Source organism: Hyperolius riggenbachi, chromosome 1 (genome assembly GCF_040937935.1).
Source record: "Hyperolius riggenbachi isolate aHypRig1 chromosome 1, aHypRig1.pri, whole genome shotgun sequence".
NCBI classification, from domain to species: domain Eukaryota; kingdom Metazoa; phylum Chordata; class Amphibia; order Anura; family Hyperoliidae; genus Hyperolius; species Hyperolius riggenbachi.
This window is the reverse complement of record NC_090646.1, coordinates 324,957,825-324,980,003: the sequence shown is the minus strand read 5'-3', so window position 1 is coordinate 324,980,003 and position 22,179 is coordinate 324,957,825. Positions and strand designations below refer to the sequence as shown.

The following is a 22,179-nucleotide window of genomic DNA, read 5'->3' as shown; positions in this document are numbered from 1 at the left end:
TCCCAAAATGTTGTTCGCTTTAGCTGCAGCGGCTTGGCATTGAGTATGATTATTTAACTTGTCGATGAGTACTCCTAAGTCCTTCTCCAAGTTTGATGTCCCCAACTGTATCCCATTTATTTTGTATGGTGCTAGACCATTGGTACGACCAAAATGCATGACTTTACATTTGTCAACATTGAATTTCATCTGCCATGTATGTGCCCATATAGCCATCCTATCCAGATCCTGTTGCAATATGACACTATCTTTCTGAGAGTTTGATTCTGCACAATTCTGTATCATCTGCAAAAATAGCAACATTGCTCACTACTGCATCTACTAGGTCATTAATAAATACATTGAAGAGCACTGGACCCAGTACAGCCCCCTGTGGGACCCCACTGCTAACAGTCTCCCATTTTGAGTACGATCCATTGACCACAACTCTTTGTTTTCTGTCCATTAGCCAGTTTCCTATCCATGCACACAAAAACTCTTCCCCAGTCCTTGCATCCTCAACTTTTGCACCAGACTTCTGTGGGGAACAGTGTCGAAGGCCTTTGCAAAGTCCAAGTATATCACATCTACAGCATTCCCAATATCCATATTAGCATTCACTACCTCATAAAAGCTGAGCATGTTAGTCAAACAGGACCTGTCTTTAGTAAACCCATGTTGATGCTGAGAAATAAGATTATTTTCTACTATGAAGTCATGTATAGTATCTGTACGCCAATCCCCTGGGACTCTGCCAGTTGCAAGAGAGTCATAAAAGATAAGATAAAGGGGTTTAGCTATAACTGAACTTAATTCCCTTAGGACTCGAGGATGCATGCCATCCGGGCCAGGTGCCTTGTCTATTTTTAATTTAGTCTTGCCTTTACTTCTTCCTGCGTTAAGTATTTAATATTACAGTTAGAAGATTGAGACTCTTCTGCCTCTGTAATTTGCAACAGTGCTGTTTCCTTTGTGAAGACAGAAGCAAAGAAAGCATTTAATAACTTTGCCTTACCTTGGTCATCCACCATTGAGTTCCCACCCTCATCCTTTAGGAGTCCTATACAGTCAACCTTTCTTTTTTTTAGAGTTGATGTACTTGTAAAACTTTTTTGGGTTAGATTTGATATCCCTAGCGATTTGATTGTCAGCTTCGATCTTTGCCAGCCTAATTTCTTTTTTTTACAATTTTTATTGCACTCCTTATAATTGCTATAAGCAATGTCACTATCCTCCTGAGAATTAATGATTCTGCACAATTTCGTATCTGCAAAAATAGAAACTTTGCTTTCTACTGCATCATTAATAAATAAATTGAAGAGCACTGGACCCAGTACTTACCCCTGTGGAACGCCACTTCTAACAGTCTTCCATTTACAATATGATCCATTGTCCACAACTCGGTTTTCTGTCCATTAGCCAGTTCCCTATCCATGCACACAGATTCTTCCCCAGTCTTTGCATCCTCAACTTTTGCACCAAACTTTTGTGGGGATCAGTGTCAATGGCCTTTCCACAAAGTCCAAGTATATCACATCTACAGCATTCCCAATATTCACACTAGCGTTCACCACCTCAAAGCTGAGCATGTTAGTCAAACAGGACCTGTCCTTAGTAAATCGATGCTGATGCTGAGAAATAAGATTATTCTCTGCTACGAAGTCTCCTGTGTATTAACCATGGCACTTTAATAGCAGGATGTGAATGGAAGATAAAAATGCACCCCCAAAATGCAGGGGTTGGCAGGCATTTAGGTAAAAGAGGTGCAAGAAAAAGAAAGGGGTGCCAAATAGCTACAGTAGAATATTGGTAGTTTTCAGTATCTGCAATAGTAGAATATCAATAACATTACAAACATTCTACTACAACCAATAGCAGAATAACTAATTATACTGACATTCTACTGTCATCTTCTGTACCCAAAGTCTTGCACTCTTCCTATACTATCTATGTCTAACTCTAACCACCCCCACTTACACCTGACACGAAGCCTGCTAAAAAAAATAAAAAATAAAAAACACAGCCAATCCAGGCAAATTATTAAAAGGGCCAGTTTGGCTACAGCGTAGCCAAATTCTAGTGAACTAATGCTCATCAGAATGCCTGCCTCCGTTCCTGCAGAGTTCTTTGCCACTATTTTGCAGTGGAGTTTGGCTACACCTGGAATAGGCCCTCAGTCTGGCTTCTAAACATCAGTATTTGCCAGATCAGTTTTTGAGCTGTTTAGTGTGAATCGAGCCTAAATACACATTTTGTAGCTGACTATAGGAGTGCTGGCTTCCATTTTATAGGTGGCAACTCTGTTTTCTGGCAAGCTTATCTGCTATGCACATTCTGCTATTGACAACAATATTTGCAAGACCAAGCATAATCTACACGATGCTTGTAAGTGCCCCAATTCTTATTGCAATTTCAAGTGACTTATGCCTGTGCTTTTAATGACAATTAGGCATAGGGATTATTGCAGCCAGGTGGGGGGCCTTGCTGTAGAGTCCATTTTTTTTGTTGTTGGGAAGAATGCATCTCAGACGTGTTAGAGGAAGGCAGGGCAAATTTTGAGGTGGTCATATGTTTTTAGAAAAACAAAAACAAAGGAACTGGGAATTGTGCTTTAAAGATTCAATAACGAACCAGGCTCAGATTCTTCCAGAGCAGGCGAAGAACTGTCACATATTTATCAATTACATCAATACAAGTAAACTGTGTGATGATCATCAGTTTATATCCAGCCAAGAGAACAATAACTGCTGGAGAGGAAAGCTCTGCAATCAGGAAAACTTTTGAATGCAGTTATAAAATTTAACACCACCAATTTCACAGCATCCCTTTTTTTTGCAGATCATATTAAATCTTAATAATGAATTAGATAGATTTTTTTAGATCAACTTATTTTTGGAAAAGAGCAACTTAAAGATACAGATTTTTACATTCCAGTGAAAAAACATATGAAGAGAACAGGGAATCGCAGTTCTTCAAACGGTTTTCTGTGTGAAGCTTACTCTAAATGGTATGTGTACTAATTTCATGTGCATTAACCACCCTGGCGTTCTGATTAAATCGCCAGGGTGGCTGCGGGAGGGTTTTTTTTAAATAAAAAAAAAACTATTTCATGCAGCCAACTGAAAGTTGGCTGCATGAAAGCCCACTAGAGGGCGCTCCGGAGGCGATCTTCCGATCGCCTCCGGCGCCCAGAATAAACAAGGAAGGCCGCAATGAGCGGCCTTCCTTGTTTTGCTTATATCGTCGCCATAGCGACGAGCGGAGTGACGTCATCGACGTCAGCCGACGTCGTGACGTCAGCCGCCTCCGATCCAGCCCTTAGCGCTGGCCGGAACTTTTTGTTCCGGCTACGCTGGGCTCAGGTGGCTGGGGGGACCCTCTTTCGCCGCTGCTCGCGGCGAATCGCCGCAGAGCGGCGGCGATCAGGCAGCACACGCGGCTGGCAAAGTGCCGGCTGCGTGTGCTGCTTTTTATTTCATCAAAATCGGCCCAGCAGGGCCTGAGCGGCAGCCGCTGGCGGTGTTGGACGAGCTGAGCTCGTCCAGACCGCTCAGCTGGTTAAGCCGCATCTACATGCATAGAGGCGGCTCGATTAGCCGCCGGATCGCCTCTTCCGCGTCCCCGCCCGCCACGCGTGCGCCGGATTAGATTCCCCGCTAGTCCCCGCCGGCGCCGCTTATCTTCCGCTCGATTCCCTGCCATTGTCCCCTCGCGGGGAGCGAGCAGGGAATCGGCGGAAGCAAGATCCGTCCTGCCGGATCTTATCAATCGAGCCGCATCAGCGGCTCGATTGATAAGGAGGATCGGAGCCGCATCTACGCGTGTAGATGCGGCTTTAGTCAGCTATATCTGTTTGTTACCGACATGTGCTATGTTTCTATGTTATAATATTGCACAGTAATTGTGAATTACCATTATTCATTCTCATTGCAAGTGTAGAGTTCTCTTCGGACTCACTGGAATCAATGCTGTCTGCTCTGGAACTATTTTCCTTATAATTACAATGCAATGAATGGCTATCTTTTAGGTAAGGTAATCTAAATACAGATTACAATCAGGGATCATAAATTAAAATGTGCCAGGAATACTACAAAAAAAAAACCCTCAGGAGTTGCAACCAAAATGTTTTGTATGCATCAGAAACCTTTATCTGTCTGGTTGCTTCAAGCTGCTCTGGCAACCATGACCATTTTCCTTCAATTTCCTTAGCACCTCCACTGAAAAAACACAGTCCCTTGAAGTATAGTGGTTTAAAATACACTACAGTTGGCTTTACACTTCTACAGACTTATTTAATGTTAGCATCTATAACATTCTCACCAACAACTGAAATGTGTTTTATTTTGAGGACACTTTGCTATACTGGGCACCCATATTTAAGCTGCTAAGATTTTTTGTTAAAGTGGAAGCGAGATAAACTTTTACTCCTTGCATAATTGTGTTCCTTTCATATAGTTTATAGGGCATTCCTCAAGCCAAATAATTTTTTTTGTTTTAATACTCTAATTCCCTATAAACTAAACAGGCCTCACCCACAGGTTCTCCAGAGTGCCTTGGCACCCAGACCCATGTAGCAAGGGCTTATGGGAGCTCAGTCTGGGCAGGAGGAAGTTACTAGCCAGAGAATTCATAGGCAGAGGGCAGGAGGAGAGGGGAGTGAAGTTTTTATAGGCTGAGGGCTGGAGTTGCTATTAGCTTGCCTGTGTGTAATGTGACAAACAGAACATGGCTGCCCTCGTATCACAGGAAGAAATAATCATAAACTGTTGAAGCTGTTTGCGGCTAGATTTGCTGTGTAAACTATCTAAACTTTAAATAAGATATATAGACAAGTTACTTGTTATAGTTAGTTTTTTATCTCGGATCCACTCTAAAAAGCCACAAAATTATAAAGAAAACCAAATTTAAGATAAAGCAGTAAAGGGTGCCAATTGCTTATCTATGCCCAAACATACAGACACCATACATACAGAAGATATTTCTGTTTATACTGGTTAGCTGTGTTACAAAGGATTAACTCTGCTAATCATGTGTAAACAATTTGAAGTAATCTGAGGTCATGATTGTTATAAATCACATCTGGGGGGAAAAAACAATGGGTGAGTCATGGCTGAGTAGAAGGCAATAAAGATATTTAAAGGACCCTAGTCGTCTATGATAGGACTGCTTTAAGTGTCACCAGTTTTTAAGGGATTACTTGTGCAAACCAAGTACTTTACTGCTGTCAAGCACAGACAGAAAAAAAATATTCAAAGAACCATTGGAGGTTGAAAATTAGCACGTCTTTTCCAGCTTAGCTTGTTGTTTAACTCCTTAATTAAATAATATGGTAGGAAGAAATAACTTGACTGATTGTCTTCTCCCCGTCCAACGTTGAAAGAAATCTGCAGCATTCAAAGCTGCATTACTACTATATACATTAAGCAGTATTTATTCAGGTGGCACAATAGGCTTAAGCTTTTGGCAATTACACATTTTAGGCTGAAAAGAGGGTGTTGAGGCCAAAATCTGAAGACTAAATGCCAGAAGGGATGCATAGTGGCATGAGGAGGATCCAGACCAAAATGAAGATCTGTAAAGCCAGTTTTACTCGATTTCCATCAGGTACCTTTCTGAGGCACGAGTTCCTGTATGCATTCTTGAGTAATCCAAGGGAAATGAGAACATGCCAGAAATCCGTAAGTTTATTAATCCATCCTATGTGTAGAAAATTATTTCAGGGATTTGTCCATCTTCAACTGATGTCCCATTATTATTTCCTGCTGCATAGCAGAATGTAAAGCAAGTTTTCGTGCCAGTTGTTGGAGATTCATGAATAACTTTTCGTAGTCCTTTTGTACCATAATGAGAATCTGGCCCCTAAAACAAAAGGGGGGGGGGGGGGGGAAAGGTTTAAGGAGTAATTTTAATGCCGCTTGCAATACAAGTTACAACAACTTAGAAAATCCTCAATTTGAAAGAACACATTTTTTTTTCTTTTTTAAAGAAAGTATGAATGATTCAGTCCTGATAACCAGAACCTAATATCTTAGGTTTATACCACAACACACAAGTAAAGCAATAACTTAATTTTTTTCTTCTCAGAAATAAACCATTTCTGAATCCCCCACTTGATAAAGGCTTCAAGTGAAGCAAACGCCTTTTTTGATGACAGTTTGAGATATTGGCAGCCTAGAGCCCTCAATTACATCATAAATTTGGTCAGCCATAAAAAAAAAAAAATCCTAGTATTGTCACATGGGGCAAAAGGAAGTTACCTAGTACTTATGTAAATGCAGACTTATCCGAATGTTTGTATTTGCAGCACTCTCCAGGAGGCTTTAGATTGATCTGGAGCTTAACTTTTGGAAACCTGGAGATGGACAGCTTTAAAGAGGGATTGTCATCCACAAAATTAAATTTCATTTAAACACTGCAGTGTGATTACAATGCTGCCAGGAATCTCACCCTGCAGTAAAAGCTCTCCAATCTATTCAGGAATATCTCTGCTGCTGTAATCATCTTCTCTCAGTCCCCTAGGCTCTTTTCTCTCGCACATTCCTGCTTCTCACTGAATGGTCTGAGCACACAGACTGAGGCTGCAAGATGATCCTGTGCTCACTCGTGTTTACAAGCAAAGCTGAGGTGACTCAGCAGATTGGAGGAGAGAAGAAAATAAACTTAAGGGAGAAAATGACATCAGGATTTAGCTTTCCACTATGGAAAAAAAAAGACATGGCCCCTGCCAGGAACAGAGTTCTCTTCGTTTCCTATATAAAATTCACTAAAATCAAAATGTGGACAGTACAATACATCGTTTTTTTTAAGTAGATCAAGTATTTATCTACTTATATTTGTGTTTTTTCCTGGCATAGTATGGCCGATCCTCCTGCTTTAATACAACCAAACTGAAAGAAAAAATAAAAATCTATGAGGGGGGGGGGGGGCATTCCTGGGGCTTCTTCAGTGTCCCCATAAATACGGTGGCCCCTCAGTTTACTCAACCTCTCCTCTGTGTTGGAGCTTTGCCCTTTGGCTCTTCCCTGAAGGGCACATGATCTGTCCACCCTTTTCTGTGAGTGTCCTGAGCATGTACGGTTACTAAGGTTTCCAACTGCAAAATTCCCAGAATACTCACAGCCACAGCTGTTGATCACAGCTGTTTGGTGCCATGGTGGAGGGTTGCCTAATGAGGGATGTCACTTAAGTTACAGAGACAGGAACTCAGAGGAGGCTGAAGGGGGATTGTGTCAGTGGAGTGCAAAGTGAGTTACCTCTCCACCCCACTCATCACTCTACAAGGAGAGCATGTCTGGCTACCTAAAACTATTTGAGAGGCACCTCTGGCCACCTAATGCTATTAAGGGAGCACCTCTGGCCACCCAATACTGAAGGGGAGGGGGGAAGTCACATATGGCTAATACTGGTAGGCACATAGGGGCATGGCTATCTAATATTGTTGGGGGGGCACATCTGATTACCAAATACAACTGGACGCAGCTGCTAAGAGGAAAAGAGTCCTGGTGAGCTTCAAGAGAATTGGAGATGCCTCTGGATCATCCAGAATCTTCCCTCCACTGGTGTAGGCATCTACCGTTTGAATTTTTTTTTTCCCCTTAAAGGATACCTTAGTGCTGACACAAATGTAAAAACTGAGGGAGCAGGCATGTATAGTATGCTCTTCTCATGCCTTCCGCCCCCCCCCCCCCCTTTGTCCTGCATCCCCCTCTATTACTTAATAGGCATCCAAAGTTTCTTCCAGGTCGGGGTGGCAGGTGCACAGGCACTGTCCAGCGATGCACGTCCTTGATTTAAAGTTGTGACATAGTGCGCATGCGCTGTGCGCTCCCAGCCTTGGGTGTGCGTGAGTGAGGCCACGCATTGCCTGGTAGCGCCTACGTACTTGCCACCACCCCAACCCAGAAGAAGCTTTGGGTGCCTATTAAAAAGTAAAGGAGATGTTGAGGTTAGTACAGCAAGAGAACATGAAGGTTTACGGATTCATGTAAAGAGTGAAGGCTACCCCATCTGGCATGGCATATTTCTACAAAAGAGCTACTGTAGCACACATTGCTGAAAAACTTAAAGGGATCCTGAGCACTCGTTATCGGCGAAGCGGTAAGAAGCCTGATGACTTCAGGCCGAAGTCGTCCCATAACGGAGCCACTAGGCGGGACAGGAGACAGGACGGCGGGGGACCTTGCGGCCTACGGTGGGGCTGGAGGAAGCCTGAGGTACAGTGCTGCCCATAATTATTCATATTCCTGGCAAATTTTGACTTAAAGAGGTACTGTCACGAAAATCTTAAAATTTAAAACACATACAAATAAGAAGTACATTTTCTCCCAGAGCAAAATGAGCCATAAATTACTTTTCTCCTATGTTGCTGTCACTTACAGTACGTAGTAGAAATCTGACATTACCGACAGGTTTTGGGCTAGTCCATCTCTTCATGGGGGATTCTCAGCATGGCCCTTAAGGCTCATACACACATCAGACTATAGTCTTTGGAAAATGAAAGATCACAGACCAATCTTACCACCCTTCATGTAGTATGAGAGCCATACCTACACAGTCTATTCTATGGAGCTGAACTCCCCATCAGACAGAAATCTTTGCAAGATGCTGCACACAAAGATGCTGTACAGACACAAAAGATCAGTATCTGCAAAAGATCTGTTCCTGTCAAAAATCCATTCCTGCAAATAGCAATGATAGTCTATGAGATCTGCAGATCATCATACACACATGATTTAACTGACATTCATCTGCAGATCAAGCAATCATCCGCAGATCTGAAAATCCATCCTGGTGGATCTGATCTGCAGATGAATGTCAGTTAAATCATGTGTGTATGATGATCTGCAGATCTCATAGACTATCATTGCAATTTGCAGGAATGGATTTTTGGCAGGAACAGATCTTTTGCAGATACTGATCTTTTGTGTCCGTACAGCATCTGTGTGTGCAGCATCTTGCAAAGATTTTTTTTCTGATGTGGAGTTCAGCTCCATAGAAAAGACTGTGTAGAGTATGGCTCTCATACTACATGGAGGGTGGTAAGATTGGTCTGTGATCTTTCATTTTCAAAAGAATATGGTCTGATGTGTGTATGGGGCCTTATTCTTTATAAAGACATTCCCTGAAAATGATTAATACAAAGATGCTGGCCAGCCTCTCTGCTCGCTGCACGCTATTTTGACAGTTGGACAGAGCAACTGCCATCCACTAAGTGCTTTTTAAAATAAAGAAAACCCTGATAACCCCCCTATGAAAGGATGGGTTAGTCCACAATCTGTCAGTAATGTCAGATTTATACTACTTGCTGTAAGTGACAGCAATATAGGAGAAGTAATTTATGGCTCATTTTACTCTGGGAAAAATGTACTTCCTATTTGTATGTGTTTTAAATTTTAAGAGTTTCGTGACAGTTCCTCTTTAAAGTTACTTTTATTAAACCAGCAAGTAATTGTTTGATGGGAAATGACATAGGTGTCTCTCAAAAGATAATAAGACGATGTACAAGAGGCATTATTGTGGAAAAAAACATTTCTTAGCTTTTATTTACATTTGAGCAAAACGTGTCCAGTCCAAAATTATTCATACCCTTCACAAACTGTAAACACCTGTGGCAAAATCCAAAGTTCTATACCATTCCAAATAGTCCAAGCTGTTCTAAAGCATCTTAATTACTCTAATTGTGAACAGCTGTTTTAATCAACTCAATAGGTGAAAAACAGCCATGACTATCCACAAACCAACTGCAGAGAGCTGCTAAGACAAAGGAGCTTAGTGAGGACCTGCAGCTGCACATTGAGGCTGCTCACAAGTCTGGAAAGGGCTACAAGGCCATTTCTAAATGTTTTCAAGTTCCAGTGGCTATAGTGTATTATTAAAAAATACAAGATGTTCCACACTGTGGAAAATTTCAGAGGATGTGGTCGGAAGCCAAAAGGGACACCTGTGCTGGCCGGGAGGATAGTGAGAGGTGAAAAAAAATCCAAGGATCACCACCAAGGCCATCCTGGTGAATCTGGGCTCTGCTGGTGGCAACTAGAGATGGCATGAACGGTTCGCCGGCGAACTTCCGGTGGTTCGCGGTCGACCGCGAACTTTTCCGGAAGTTCGGTTCGCCCCCATAGAGCATCATGAGGGTCAACTTTGACCCTCTACATCACAGTCAGCGGGCACATTGTAGCCAATTAGGCTACACTCCCTCCTGGAGCCCCACCCCCCCTTATAAAAGGCAGGCAGCGTCAGGCAGTGGACTCACTTGTGTGCCTGCAGTAATTAGTGAAGGGACAGCTGCTGCTGCAGACTCTCATAGGGAAAGATTAGTTTGCTGATTTTTATTGCTAAAATAGCACCCCACGAGAGCTAATCTTGTTCTTGTGATCTATTTTTTTTTCCTGTGTGTCCCACTGACACTTGTGTTGCATAGACAGCCTTGATAATTCATACTGTGTGTGTGCCACTGCCAGGCCCAGCACATTCAGTGACTACCTGTGTGTGTGACAAGTGCACATTGTAATACCCAGTACTGCATATACTTACCTACCTGTTGTTCACAGTGCACCCACCTACCTATGTGAGTTGAGCCTACACAGTGTCACTGTGCTTGTCCGCTACCTGTCTGTGTGTGACAGGTGCACATTGTAATACCCATTACTGCATATACCTACCTGTTGTGTTCAGTGCACCCAGCTACCTACGTGAGTGCACGCAGTGTGATATACCACTTCGTGCATACCTGTTAACTGCACCTGTGTGACTGCACATTGTATTAGTCAAGTCAGTCCATACCTTTCACTTCATCCCCCCCGATATGGACAAAACATGGTGCGCACCAGTCCAGCATGGCCGTCACTACACAAACAGGTGTTTGCAGTCACTGCATACCTTTCACTGCACTGCATCATTTCACTGCATCTTTGACTGCACATTGTATTATACCTGGCAGTTAGTGCATACCTTTCACTTGAAGTCTATTGAAGTCTATTGCGGTTTGCGAAAGCGAACCAAACTTTTGCGGGAGGTTCGCAAACCCGGTTCGCCGACCTAAAATCGGAGGTTCGGGCCATCTCTAGTGGCAACGTCTCAAGGCAGACATCCAATGGACACTGCACACTGCTGGGTTCCAAGGATGCAGACTAAGGAGGAAGCCACTTCTCCAGATACGGCACACAAAAGCTCACTTGGCCTTTGCAAATGCTCATCTGGACAAAGAAAAAGACTTCTGGTCTTCTGTGTTATGGTCGGATGAAACAAAAATTGAATTGCTTGGTCACAATGATGTTTCCTTCATTTGGTGTAAAAAAGGAGAAGCCTTCAACCCAAAGAAGACCATCCCCACTGTCAAACATGGTGGTGGGAACCTAATGCTTTGGAGGTGTTTTTCAGCCAATGGACCAGGGAACCTAATCACAGTAAATGGCACCATATGAGCAATACATGAGAATTCTCAACCACAACATCAAGCAGTCTGCAGAGAAACTTGGCCTTGGGCACCAAGTGAACATTTCAGCAAGACAATTACCCAAAACACACAGCAACAGTGGTGAAGATGTGGTTAGCAGACAACAACATTAACGTTTTGGAGTGGCCCAGGCAGAGTCCTGACTTGAATCCAATTGAGAATAGGTGGAGGGAGCTAAAGATAAGGGTGATGGCAAGAAGACCCTCCAACCTGAAAGATTTGGAGCTCATTGCTAAAGATCTATGGGCCAAAATACCTGTGGAAACATGCAAAAAGCTGTTCTGCAATTATAGGAAGCATTTGATTGCTGCAATAGCCAATAAAGGCTTTTCTATTGATTATTGAGAAAGGTATGAATAATTTTGGACCAGACACTTTTTGCTCAAATGTAAATAAAAGCTGAGAATTTTTTTTCCAAAAGAATGCCTCTTTTACATGGTCTTATCTTTTGGGAGACACCTATGCCATTCCCCATCAAAAAATTGCTTGCTGGTTTAATAAAAGTAACTTGAAGTCAAAATTTGCCAGGGGTATGAATAATTATGGGCAGCACTGTAAGTCATTATTTCATTTTTAACAAGTGCTCAGGGTCGCTTTAACCACTTTGCATCCAGACCTTGTTTCCCACTTATGGACCAGAGCAGTTTTGACAGTTTAGCTATGTCCTTATTTAATCAGAAATAACTTTATCCCTACTTATGACACAAATGAAATATACCATATATACTTGAGTATAAGTGTAGAAATTTCGGTCTTTTTCACTTCATAAAAGTATTGGGGTCGACTTATACACGAGTCACTGGCAACATTGAGCACACTGAGTATAGTGTGTACTAATAGTGACATTCCCATTTGCAGCAATGTACCCCGTGGTAAGTGATACTAAGCGGAAAGTAAATGCCAAGAAAAAAGAGGTCTGAAAGTCCTGGGCACAACAATTAACAAGGAAAGGGACAGGGGAGAAATACTGGACTGCAGGAAGGGAATAATTGCTGCACTTGGGGATCTGGAGGAGTTATTTGCTGCACTTAAGGGACAGGAGGGGTTAATGGCTGGAATACTGTATGCAGTGAAGTCATTAACCCCTCCTGAGCCCCAAGTGCAGCCATTTGCTGGGTAGACTTATACTTGAGTCAATAAAAAATTCCAGCTTAAGAGGGTTAAATATTGGAGTCGACTTATACACAAGGTCGACTTTTAATCAAGTATATACGGTATATAGTTTTTTTTTTCCGAAACAAACTAGGCTTTCATTGTATGCCTTTTTCCCTCGAACAATTTTGTTTTATAGGAATTTTAATGGGAAAACACGGAAATAAATAGAAAAAACACATTATTTCTCAGTTTTACCAATTCCAGTTTAAAAATAAAAATTGCTACTGTAGATAAAAAACACAAATTTTGTTTGACTATTCTTACCGCTTATCACAAAACTTAGATTATGTTCCTGTCACAATTTATGGTGAAGATATTCGATTCTGAAATAAAGCTACAGAGTGTATTTTTCACTATGAACTGAGAAAATAAAAGTATTTTTAATGGTAAAAATCTCTCATTAGCTCAGGAAACATATATTCCCGTTCACCAATTAGTGCTGCATCAGATAGTGCCAGAGGAGTGCAAAGGAGCAAGCCCAATCCTGCACAGCAATGCTTCTGCTAAAAGACTTATATCTACTGACTCGTGGCTTAGATGAAGTCACAGAGGACGTAGCTATATACTGTGTGGTGGATAAAGTGGTTAAAGCTTGCTATGACAGAAGGTGTGACAATAATAGTACATTGCAACTATAGACACATAGCATAACGTAATAAATTATTCAGGAATCAGGATGATCAATGAGATGCAAACATTTCCGAGTTCTTGCAGGATTATGTCAATTTGTATGCAGATTTATGTAGCTTGGAAATGGACCAAATTATTAAACCACTTATAGAACTTGATTGGTCCATATTCAAGCTGCATAACTGTGCTTACAAATTTACATAATCCTACATGAACTTCTAAATATTTGCATCTCATTGATCATCCCTTTTCATTATACCCACTTTTACATTTACTATGCGGGTTTCCGCATCAGAAACACTTTCTAAATCTTTATATATTGCTGAATATTGGTATGCAGCCCTGCCCTTCCAGTGATGCCACAAGGTGCGGAAAGAGTGAGATTTTACAGTGGGCAAACACGGACTAAAGAATTTGTAAATTAATATTGTAAAAAATAAGCAATGTTATTCATTACGTCATTTTTTCAGTTCAGGTGCTCTATAACCACTTCAGCCTAACTGAACGAACACTCGTCCAGTTAGGCTGCGCGCGCTCCCGCAGCCCCCCCGTGCGCACCCCCGCTGCTGGCCGTTAGCCCAGCGATCAATGAAAGGGATTATAAATCCCTTTCACTGCTCGGACCCCCCCCCCCCCCCCCGGAGAAAAGCCGACAGCGTCTCTTCAGACGCTGCGGCTTTTCTGAGATCAAAAAGTTCCCAGTCTTCACCCTGGGAGCGAGAACGTTCATTTTATTTTTTATTAAAACTTGTAATAAAAAAAACCCAAAAAAAACCAAATAGTTACCTAAGGGTCTGAACTTTTTAAATATTCATGTCAAATGAGTATATCAATATGATTTATTAAATTATGGGCTTCTAAATAGTGATGGACGCAAATTGAAAAAATGCACCTTTATTTCCAAATTAAATATCGGCGCCATACATTGTGATAGGGACATAATTTAAATGGTGTAATAAGCGGGACAAATTGGTAAATAAAGTATACAAGTTTTAATTATGGTAGCATGTATTCATTTCAAACTATAATGGCCAAAACCTGAGCAATAATTTTTTTTCCCATTTTGTTCTTAATATTCCAGTTAAAATGGATTTAGAATAAATTAATTCTCAGCAAAATGTATCACCCACAGAAAGCCTAATTGGTGGCGGAAAAAACAAGATATAGATCAATTTATTGTGATGAGTAGTGCTAAAGTTATTGGCAAATGAATGGGAGGTGAAAGTTGCTCAGATGTAAACAAATCTCAACCCTGTGGGCTGAAGTGGTTAACCACCCTGGCGTTCTGATTAAATCGCCAGGGTGGCTGAGGGAGGGTTTTTTTTAAATTAAAAAAAAACTATTTCATGCAGCCAACTGAAAGTTGGCTGCATGAAAGCCCACTAGAGGGCGCTCCGGAGGCGTTCTTCCGATCGCCTCCGGTGCCCAGAATAAACAAGGAAGGCCGCAATGAGCGGCCTTCCTTGTTTTGCTTACATCGTCGCCATAGCGACGAGCGGAGTGACGTCATCGACGTCAGCCGACGTCCTGACGTCAGCCGCCTCCGATCCAGCCCTTAGCGCTGGCCGGAACTTTTTGTTCCGGCTACGCTGGGCTCAGGCGGCTGGGGGGACCCTCTTTCGCCGCTGCTCGCGGCGGATCGCCGCAGAGCGGCGGCGATCAGGCAGCACACGCGGCTGGCAAAGTGCCGGCTGCGTGTGCTGCTTTTTATTTGACGAAAATCGGCCCAGCAGGGCCTGAGCGGCAGCCTCTGGCTGTGTTGGACGAGCTGAGCTCGTCCAGACCGCTCAGCAGGTTAAGGCACATGAGACTGCCTAGGCATAAACCACTGTAAGTGCTCATGTTGCCCTCTGTCCAATGCCAAAAGCACCTACAATGGACACATTAGCAGATTGCATGTAAATTTGGCATGATGAGTCCCTGACTGTCATCCCAATTTCCTCATGCTTAACAGTAAAAAAAAAACAACGGAAAATGTGATATTTTTCTGTTCTTTCTGCTCACTGTCTGGGGGTAATTCTGGACTCTGAGTTTTCATTTAAACTACTTATTAACAACGTCCTGCTAATTCCATCTCAAAAATATTGCCAGAATTTGTCCCTTCCCCCAAAAAAGCCCTTCACTTGCGGCCTACCAGAAAACAGACTGGTACCTCTACAGTCCCTACTAAACTCTGCTGCTCATCTCATACACCTCTCCTCCAGCTCATATGATGCTGTGTGCCCTGCCAATCACTCCATTGGCTGTCAATTGACCAAAGGATCCAGTTCTAACCACATCATACAAAGCTCTACATAAGCCTCACTTCACCATCCACTCCCTTATCTGAACCAATGACCTTCATTTTCTAACATCCAACCTACTTCTCAACATTTTACCCCTTGTGATGGCTAACTCTACCTCAAAGTAATCTCTTCTACAACACTGAACCCCAAATTTTCCCTACCATTAATCCTCATGCTGATGCGTAAGCTTTCAACTCTAATAACCAATTTTAACCTCCCCCTGATTTATCGCCTAATACTAACCCTCCTAAAGGTACCCCTACACTACGTTCATTTCCCCTCAAAATACAGTAGATTCGATAACTACAGTATAATAAAATCTGCTGTGAAATAGTAAACGCAGATGTTGACCGATAAACCGATTTCCATTAGAAATCGATCGATTCGGTCAATCTGTCCAGGAGGAAAATTTTGCTCGATAGCCTGTGGGTCGGGAGCACATAGTTAGCGGCGTTAGATACGGCGACGACTGTCACAGCAGTCTGTCACTTCTTCCAGCATCTTTTCAGTCTTCTCTTCACTTTCTGTCCCGTCCTGTGAGAAGGCAAAGTTCAAACAGTAAAGCGCTCTCTACTGTTTTAACTTACGCTTGTCATAGGACGGGACATGAAGTGAAGGGGAAAACGGAGGAGGACGCTGGAAGAAGTGAGAGACTACAGGAATCCGCGCCGGTAGACAGGTAATCTCATTGGGGCAACGAGGCAAGCGGCAGCTCCACAGGTTGTGAATCTATTTCATTCCCATACACTCCACAAAATCTGTGATCAGATTTGATCAGAGAGGGATCTATCTGTTGGTTGATCTGGTGGCAATTGAGCAGCGTATGGCACCCTTAATCTCAGTGCCTTATCAGTAGCCCTTACCATAACCCACTTTTTGTCATTGGTGACTGCATCCCAGCACCAGGTAACTTATCAGTCCCAATGCCTGCAGATAATGGTATTAGGAGGTGACAGAGAGGTAGAGACATTGTGGGTGAGGAGCAAGGATGAGTGTTCAAATTTGGAACAGCATTGCAAATCCTCTGGATCAGAATCTGAATCATAACATATTCGGACCGCAGCAGGGGTTGTGAACTCACCCTTATTGCTGCCTCTGCATCCCAGCGCTCTGGCACTTACTCCTTTTGGCTGGGATGGAGTAAGAATCGTGGAGCACAGAGGGCACATGGAAGCAAAAAGGGTGAATTAAACCACCCCTCCTCTATCCAAATATGTAAAGATTCAGATTGTAAGCATTTGGAACGCTCATCCCTAGTAGTAAGAGTGACAGAAAAGGGGAGACAGGCATGGGAATGTACCAAACTAATAGAGAAACACATGGAGAGGGAGAAAAGCACACAGAAACACACAGAGACATGTAAAGGGAGTGAGAGATGCACATAAAAGAGAAAAACATGCAAGTCCTCAGTTTTGTGGAAGGGGAGACAGAGAACTCACAAGAAAGCATCAGGAAGCCATCAAAAAAGCACAACTACACCAAGAGTTAACTTTATGCAAAGATTCCCTTGCTGCTGGTGGGTGTAGGAGAGAGAGCACCCACTCTGGCTGGTTTAATTACCTGCTTCCTGGGAAAGAATTGTGATGGCAGCACAGAAGATATGGTCAAGAGAAAGGTCAGAGGTGAGCAGAGTGATCAGCACTAATCACTAATTTGCATACTCACTGCACAAGCTCTCCGGTGGCTTCTCTCTCTCTCTCTGCGTGCTGCCGAAGTATACAATATGTGCAGCTGATGCTGAGTCCATCCGTAATCTTACCTGCACTCACCTGTACATGCTGAGCAGCAGGAATTCACCACATGACGGCACTTCAGCTCTGCACGCCAATGTCACAAACCACATTTTCCGGCTTGTCTTGCCATCCACCCATACTGCTGCCAACAGCCAGGCACTAGTCGTACTAGACTAGTTGGCAGCCGGCATACACGGGCCCCCCATAAGCTCCGGGCCCCATTGCAGTTGCAGGTGCAGCAGGGGCTATAGTTAACTCCTGGGCTGATGTTAAAATTAGGCCTAGCTAATATAGTACTATACACCACTTTATATACATACCATTAACTCTGTATTAAATGTTAAAATATAGTAACTTAAAGTGTATTAACCTTGGGAGAGCTGTGGAACCCAGTCTTTAACCACTTGAGGACTGCAGTGCTAAACCCCCCTAAAGACCAGGCCATTTTTTACAATTCAGACCACTGCAGTTATAACTGTTTATTGCTCGGTCATACAACTCACCACCCAAACAAATTTTACCTCCTTTTCTTCTCACTAACACAGCTTTCTTTTGGTGCTACCGTGTTTCCCCTAAAGTAAGACATCCCCTGAGAATAAAACCTAGCAGGAATTTCAAGAATGCTTGAAATGTAAGACATCCTCCAAATTTAAGCCCTAGCTAGGCAGCAGCAAGTCACGCTCAATACAAAGCCTGGAAACAGGAGAACAGCAGTATAATGTGAGTTCTACACAGTCCTATATATGTGCCAGGAAATTTGTGTTTTTGTTGGAGCCAGCCCTCCTGATCTGTTGTGTGATAAGCATCAGCAGCACTTCACCTTTTCACCTCTTCCCAGGGGACACACACACACACAGCTTATCCTATGCTGGGGGAGCCTGACAGTTCTCTGCCTGCAAGAAATTGACTCTTAATTACATGATCAGCAGAATTAATTTCTTGTAATTGAGAGCCAATATCTGCAAACCACAAGCTCTGTGTATGTTGCACATGGCATACAGTATGTACATTTGGTATAAGAAAGCTACCAGTGTTTGCCAAAAAATAAGACATCCTCTGAAAATAAGCCCTAGCACATCTTTTAGAGCAAAATTAATATAAGACAGTGTCTTATTTTCGGGGAAACACAGTATTTGATTGCTGCTGCAATTTTTAGTGTTTATTATATTCATAAAAAAAGACAGGAATTCTGTCAAAAAAATGATATTTTCAACTTTCTGTGGTAAAATGTTTCAAATAAAGTAACATTTCTTTACAAGTTTTTGTCCAAATCCAATAAGTGTATATTTATTGGTTTGGGTAAAAGTTATAGCATTTACAAACTCTGAGTTCTTGAAGTGCTAGAATGCCAGGATAGTATAAATACCCCCCCAAATGATCCCATTTTGGAAAGAAGACACCCCAAGGTATTAGCTGAGGGGCATGGTGAGTTCATAACAGATTTTATTTTTTGTCACAAGTTAGCAGAAAATGACACTTTGTGACTTTTTTTTTTTAACAAAGTGTTTCCATTTCTGCTAACTTGTGTTAAAAAAAAATAAAATATGCCACGGACTGACCATGCTCCTCAGTGAATACCTTGGGGTGTCTACTTTCCAAAATTAGGTCACTTGTGGGGTACGTACTCACACCCTGACGAATTGTCCAATTAGGACAGGAAACGGGTAGGTGGGCAGAGCCAAGGCCCGAGTGCGTTCTCCAGTACACGAGGACTCTCATGGTTGGCGTCATCTGCGGCTTGCAGAGACCGGTCCTGCACAGCTATCCCGCTTGATACACGCTGTTGGACAGCATGGATGATTGCTGATTCAAGATGCTGTTCTCGATTGGTGAGATCAGTTCACACTTTAGTCCAGTATAAGTGCCATACGGGAACAGTGCCATTATCAAGGACCTCATCCTGGCTAGCTGCATCAGCTATTATAGCCCCATGAGCATGTATGAAGGTGGCCACGTGTATGTATGAGATGTGTGTGCCGGCTTAGTCCATCTCATGCTGCGCAGCAGATTAGTTCAGCTTGCACTTTGCACTAGGACCTTTGGCTCTGTGGTCTAACTTTTTGGCAGGCCTTTTGCATGTGACTGCCATTCATGTGTGTTTTTTGACATTTAATACAATTCCTACCTGTTTTTTGAGCATACAAACCTTGCTAGCCTCTATTTTTGTAATACTTGTGGGGTACTTATACTGCCCTGGCATTTTGGGGGGGCTAAATTGTGAGTACCCCTGTAAAGCCTAAAGGTGCTCATTGGACTTTGGGCCCCTTTGCGCAGCTAGGCAGCAAAAAAAGTGTCACACGTGGTATCGCCGTACTCAGGAGTAGTAGTATGTGTTTTGGGGTGTCTTTTCACACATACCCATACTGGGTGGGAGAAAGATCTCTGTAAATGTCAACCTTTTCCATTTTTTTACACTAAATTGTCCATTTACAGAGATATTTCTCCCACCTAGCATGGGTATGTGTAAAAAGACACTCCAAAACACATCATACTACTTTTTCTGAGTACGGCGATACCACATGTGACACTTTTTTGCAGCCTAGCTGTGCAAAGGGGCCCGCAGTCTAATGAGTAATTTTAGGATTTCACAGGTCAATTTTACTCATTTGTTTCCCAGACTACTCACAGTTGAGGACCCCTAAAATGACAGGGAAGTATAGGAACCCCACAAGTGACCCCATTTTGGAAAGAAGACACCCCAAGGTATTCCCGTGAGGGGTATGATGAGTTCATAGAAGATTTCATTTTTTGACACAAGTTAGCGGAAATGGATTTTTTTTAGTTTTTTCTCACAAAGTGTCATTTTCCACTAACTTGTGACAAAATTACATGGTATTCCCTGTCTGGCATTCGGCAAAGTAATCTTTGCGTCGCCATCCAGCCGACATAAATTGCCGCAGAAGCTGCGCAGTAGCGTAGGTATGCACTAACATTAAGTCACACACTTCCGGCGTAGTGGGGACCGCAAACTGGGACTTTCGCTAGACAATTTGCCGCAATGCATCACGCCAGTGTGAACGAGCCTTGAGAGACCTTTGTGTGCCTACTCTGTGTCTCGCGTTCCCTACTTTATTAGCGTACCTGCTCATGGTAGATCTCGAAACACTCCCCTACGCATTGGGAAGGCTCGTCAGGACAGTAGGGACAATAAAAAGTGGTGTCACGCCTTATTCCGGCCCTGCTGCAGACACGACAACGTTTTCTTGGGGAACGGTGAGATGGGGTACCTGGAAAGACATACGGGTAGTGTCTTCATGTAGCCGGCTAACTACATTTTGGGGTTGAGCCACGGCTCCTTCTGGATACAGGCGTTCCGAAGCGATCTCTTCCTGAAATTTAAGGAAGGATCCTTTATGTCTCCCAGCCATACTGTAGAGAACAAAACTGTTGTACATTGCCAACTGAATCAAATACACAGACCCTTTCTTATACCATTATTCTGTGGGAAACCAAATAGGGAGCCAACATCTGGTCGTTGAAGTCCACTCCTCCCATGTTAAAGAGTAACTGTTAGCCCCAAAAATGAAATTTAAATCTCTATGGCAATGTTTTATTTACTATTTAAGTGAGCCAAAAAGGCAATGCAGAAGTTAAAAATCAATCTATTTTTTTTTACTATGTAGCCTTTTTCCCAAGCCCCGGACGCAAAGCAGCATATCAGATACTGATGAGCATGCAGAGCATGCCTATGTCTGCCCGACCCCCCTCTCCCCACCCAGGACCAGGTGCCGATATATTCGCACCACAAACAGCTGACCGCTCTGACATGGAGAGAGAGCACTTCCAGCGCCGCCACCGCAGAGCAGCCGCCGGCGAGTCACATGTGAGAGAATCACATGTGAGAGATGCACGGCGGCGGCTGCTCTGCGGTGGCGGCGCTGGAAGTGCTCTGCATGCTCATCAGTATCTGATATGCGGCTTTGCGTCCGGAGCTTGGGGAAAAGGCTACATAGTAAAAAAAAATAGATTGATTTTTAACTTCTGCATTGCCTTTTTGGCTCACTTAAATAGTAAATAAAACATTGCCATAGAGATTTAAATTTCATTTTTGGGGCTAACAGTTACTCTTTAAGGTTATATTTGTGGACGGGGAGGGGTTTTTCAACAACCTAAGGTGCTCGTTGAATTTGGACTGTAGTGTCTGCGTGAATGGTGGACAGAAGGTAAACGTCCCTCTTGCCCTTCCATTTCACCGCGAGCAGGTTTTCATTACACAAGGCAGCCCTCTCCCCCCGTGCAAGTTGGGTACTAGTGAGCTGTTTGGGGAAGCCCCGGGGATTAGGCCGCACGGTGCCACAGCAGCGAATTCTGAGTAGCTGTAAATGCTTATAGAGGGCCATGCTTGTGTAGTAATTGTCCACGTAAAGATGGTACCCCTTCTGGAACAAGGGTGACACCAAGTCCCAAACAATCTTGCCACTGCTCCCCAGGTAGTCAGGGCATCCGACCAGCTCCAATTTTGAGTCTTTTCCCCCATAGACCCTAAAACGATATGTATAGCCTGTGGCCCTGTCACAGAGCTTATACAACCTGACCCCATACCCGGTAAAATGTACAAGGGACTCATCTATGCAGATGTTCTGTTCAGGGGTGAAAGACTCTGCAAATTTGGATGACAGGTGGTCTATGAGGGGCCGAATTTTGTGGAGCCGGTCATAGTCAGGGTGGTCTTTTTTATGACAGGTTGTATTGTCATTGAAGTGCAGGAAGCGCAGGATGTCCTCGGAACATACCCTGGACATGGCAGCAGAGTACATGGACATGTGATGTATTGGGTGCGTAGAACAATAGGACCGCAATACATTTTTTTTTAGTGAGACCCATGTTGAGGAGAAGGCCCAAAAAGATTTAAAATTAAGAAAATGTGACTGGTTTCCACCGAAACGGCTGGGCATGGAAGCTGTTCGGATTGGCGGTGATATATTGTGTGGCCTTACGGTTG

The 22,179-nt window shown here is 43.1% G+C and overlaps 1 protein-coding gene across 3 annotated transcripts in view; it reads right to left on the bottom strand.

Moving 5' to 3' along the window:
- Positions 1–4,250: 4,250 nt before the first annotated feature.
- Positions 4,251–22,179, bottom strand: part of BTBD2 (BTB domain containing 2) — a 244,896-nt gene continuing 226,967 nt past the window's right edge. For all 3 annotated transcript variants that reach the window (XM_068233858.1, XM_068233859.1, XM_068233860.1), the window contains one exon: positions 4,251–5,838. In XM_068233858.1, the coding sequence (XP_068089959.1) occupies positions 5,677–5,838 (162 nt within the window). In that variant the 3' untranslated portion in view covers positions 4,251–5,676. The remainder of the gene's footprint in view (positions 5,839–22,179) is intronic.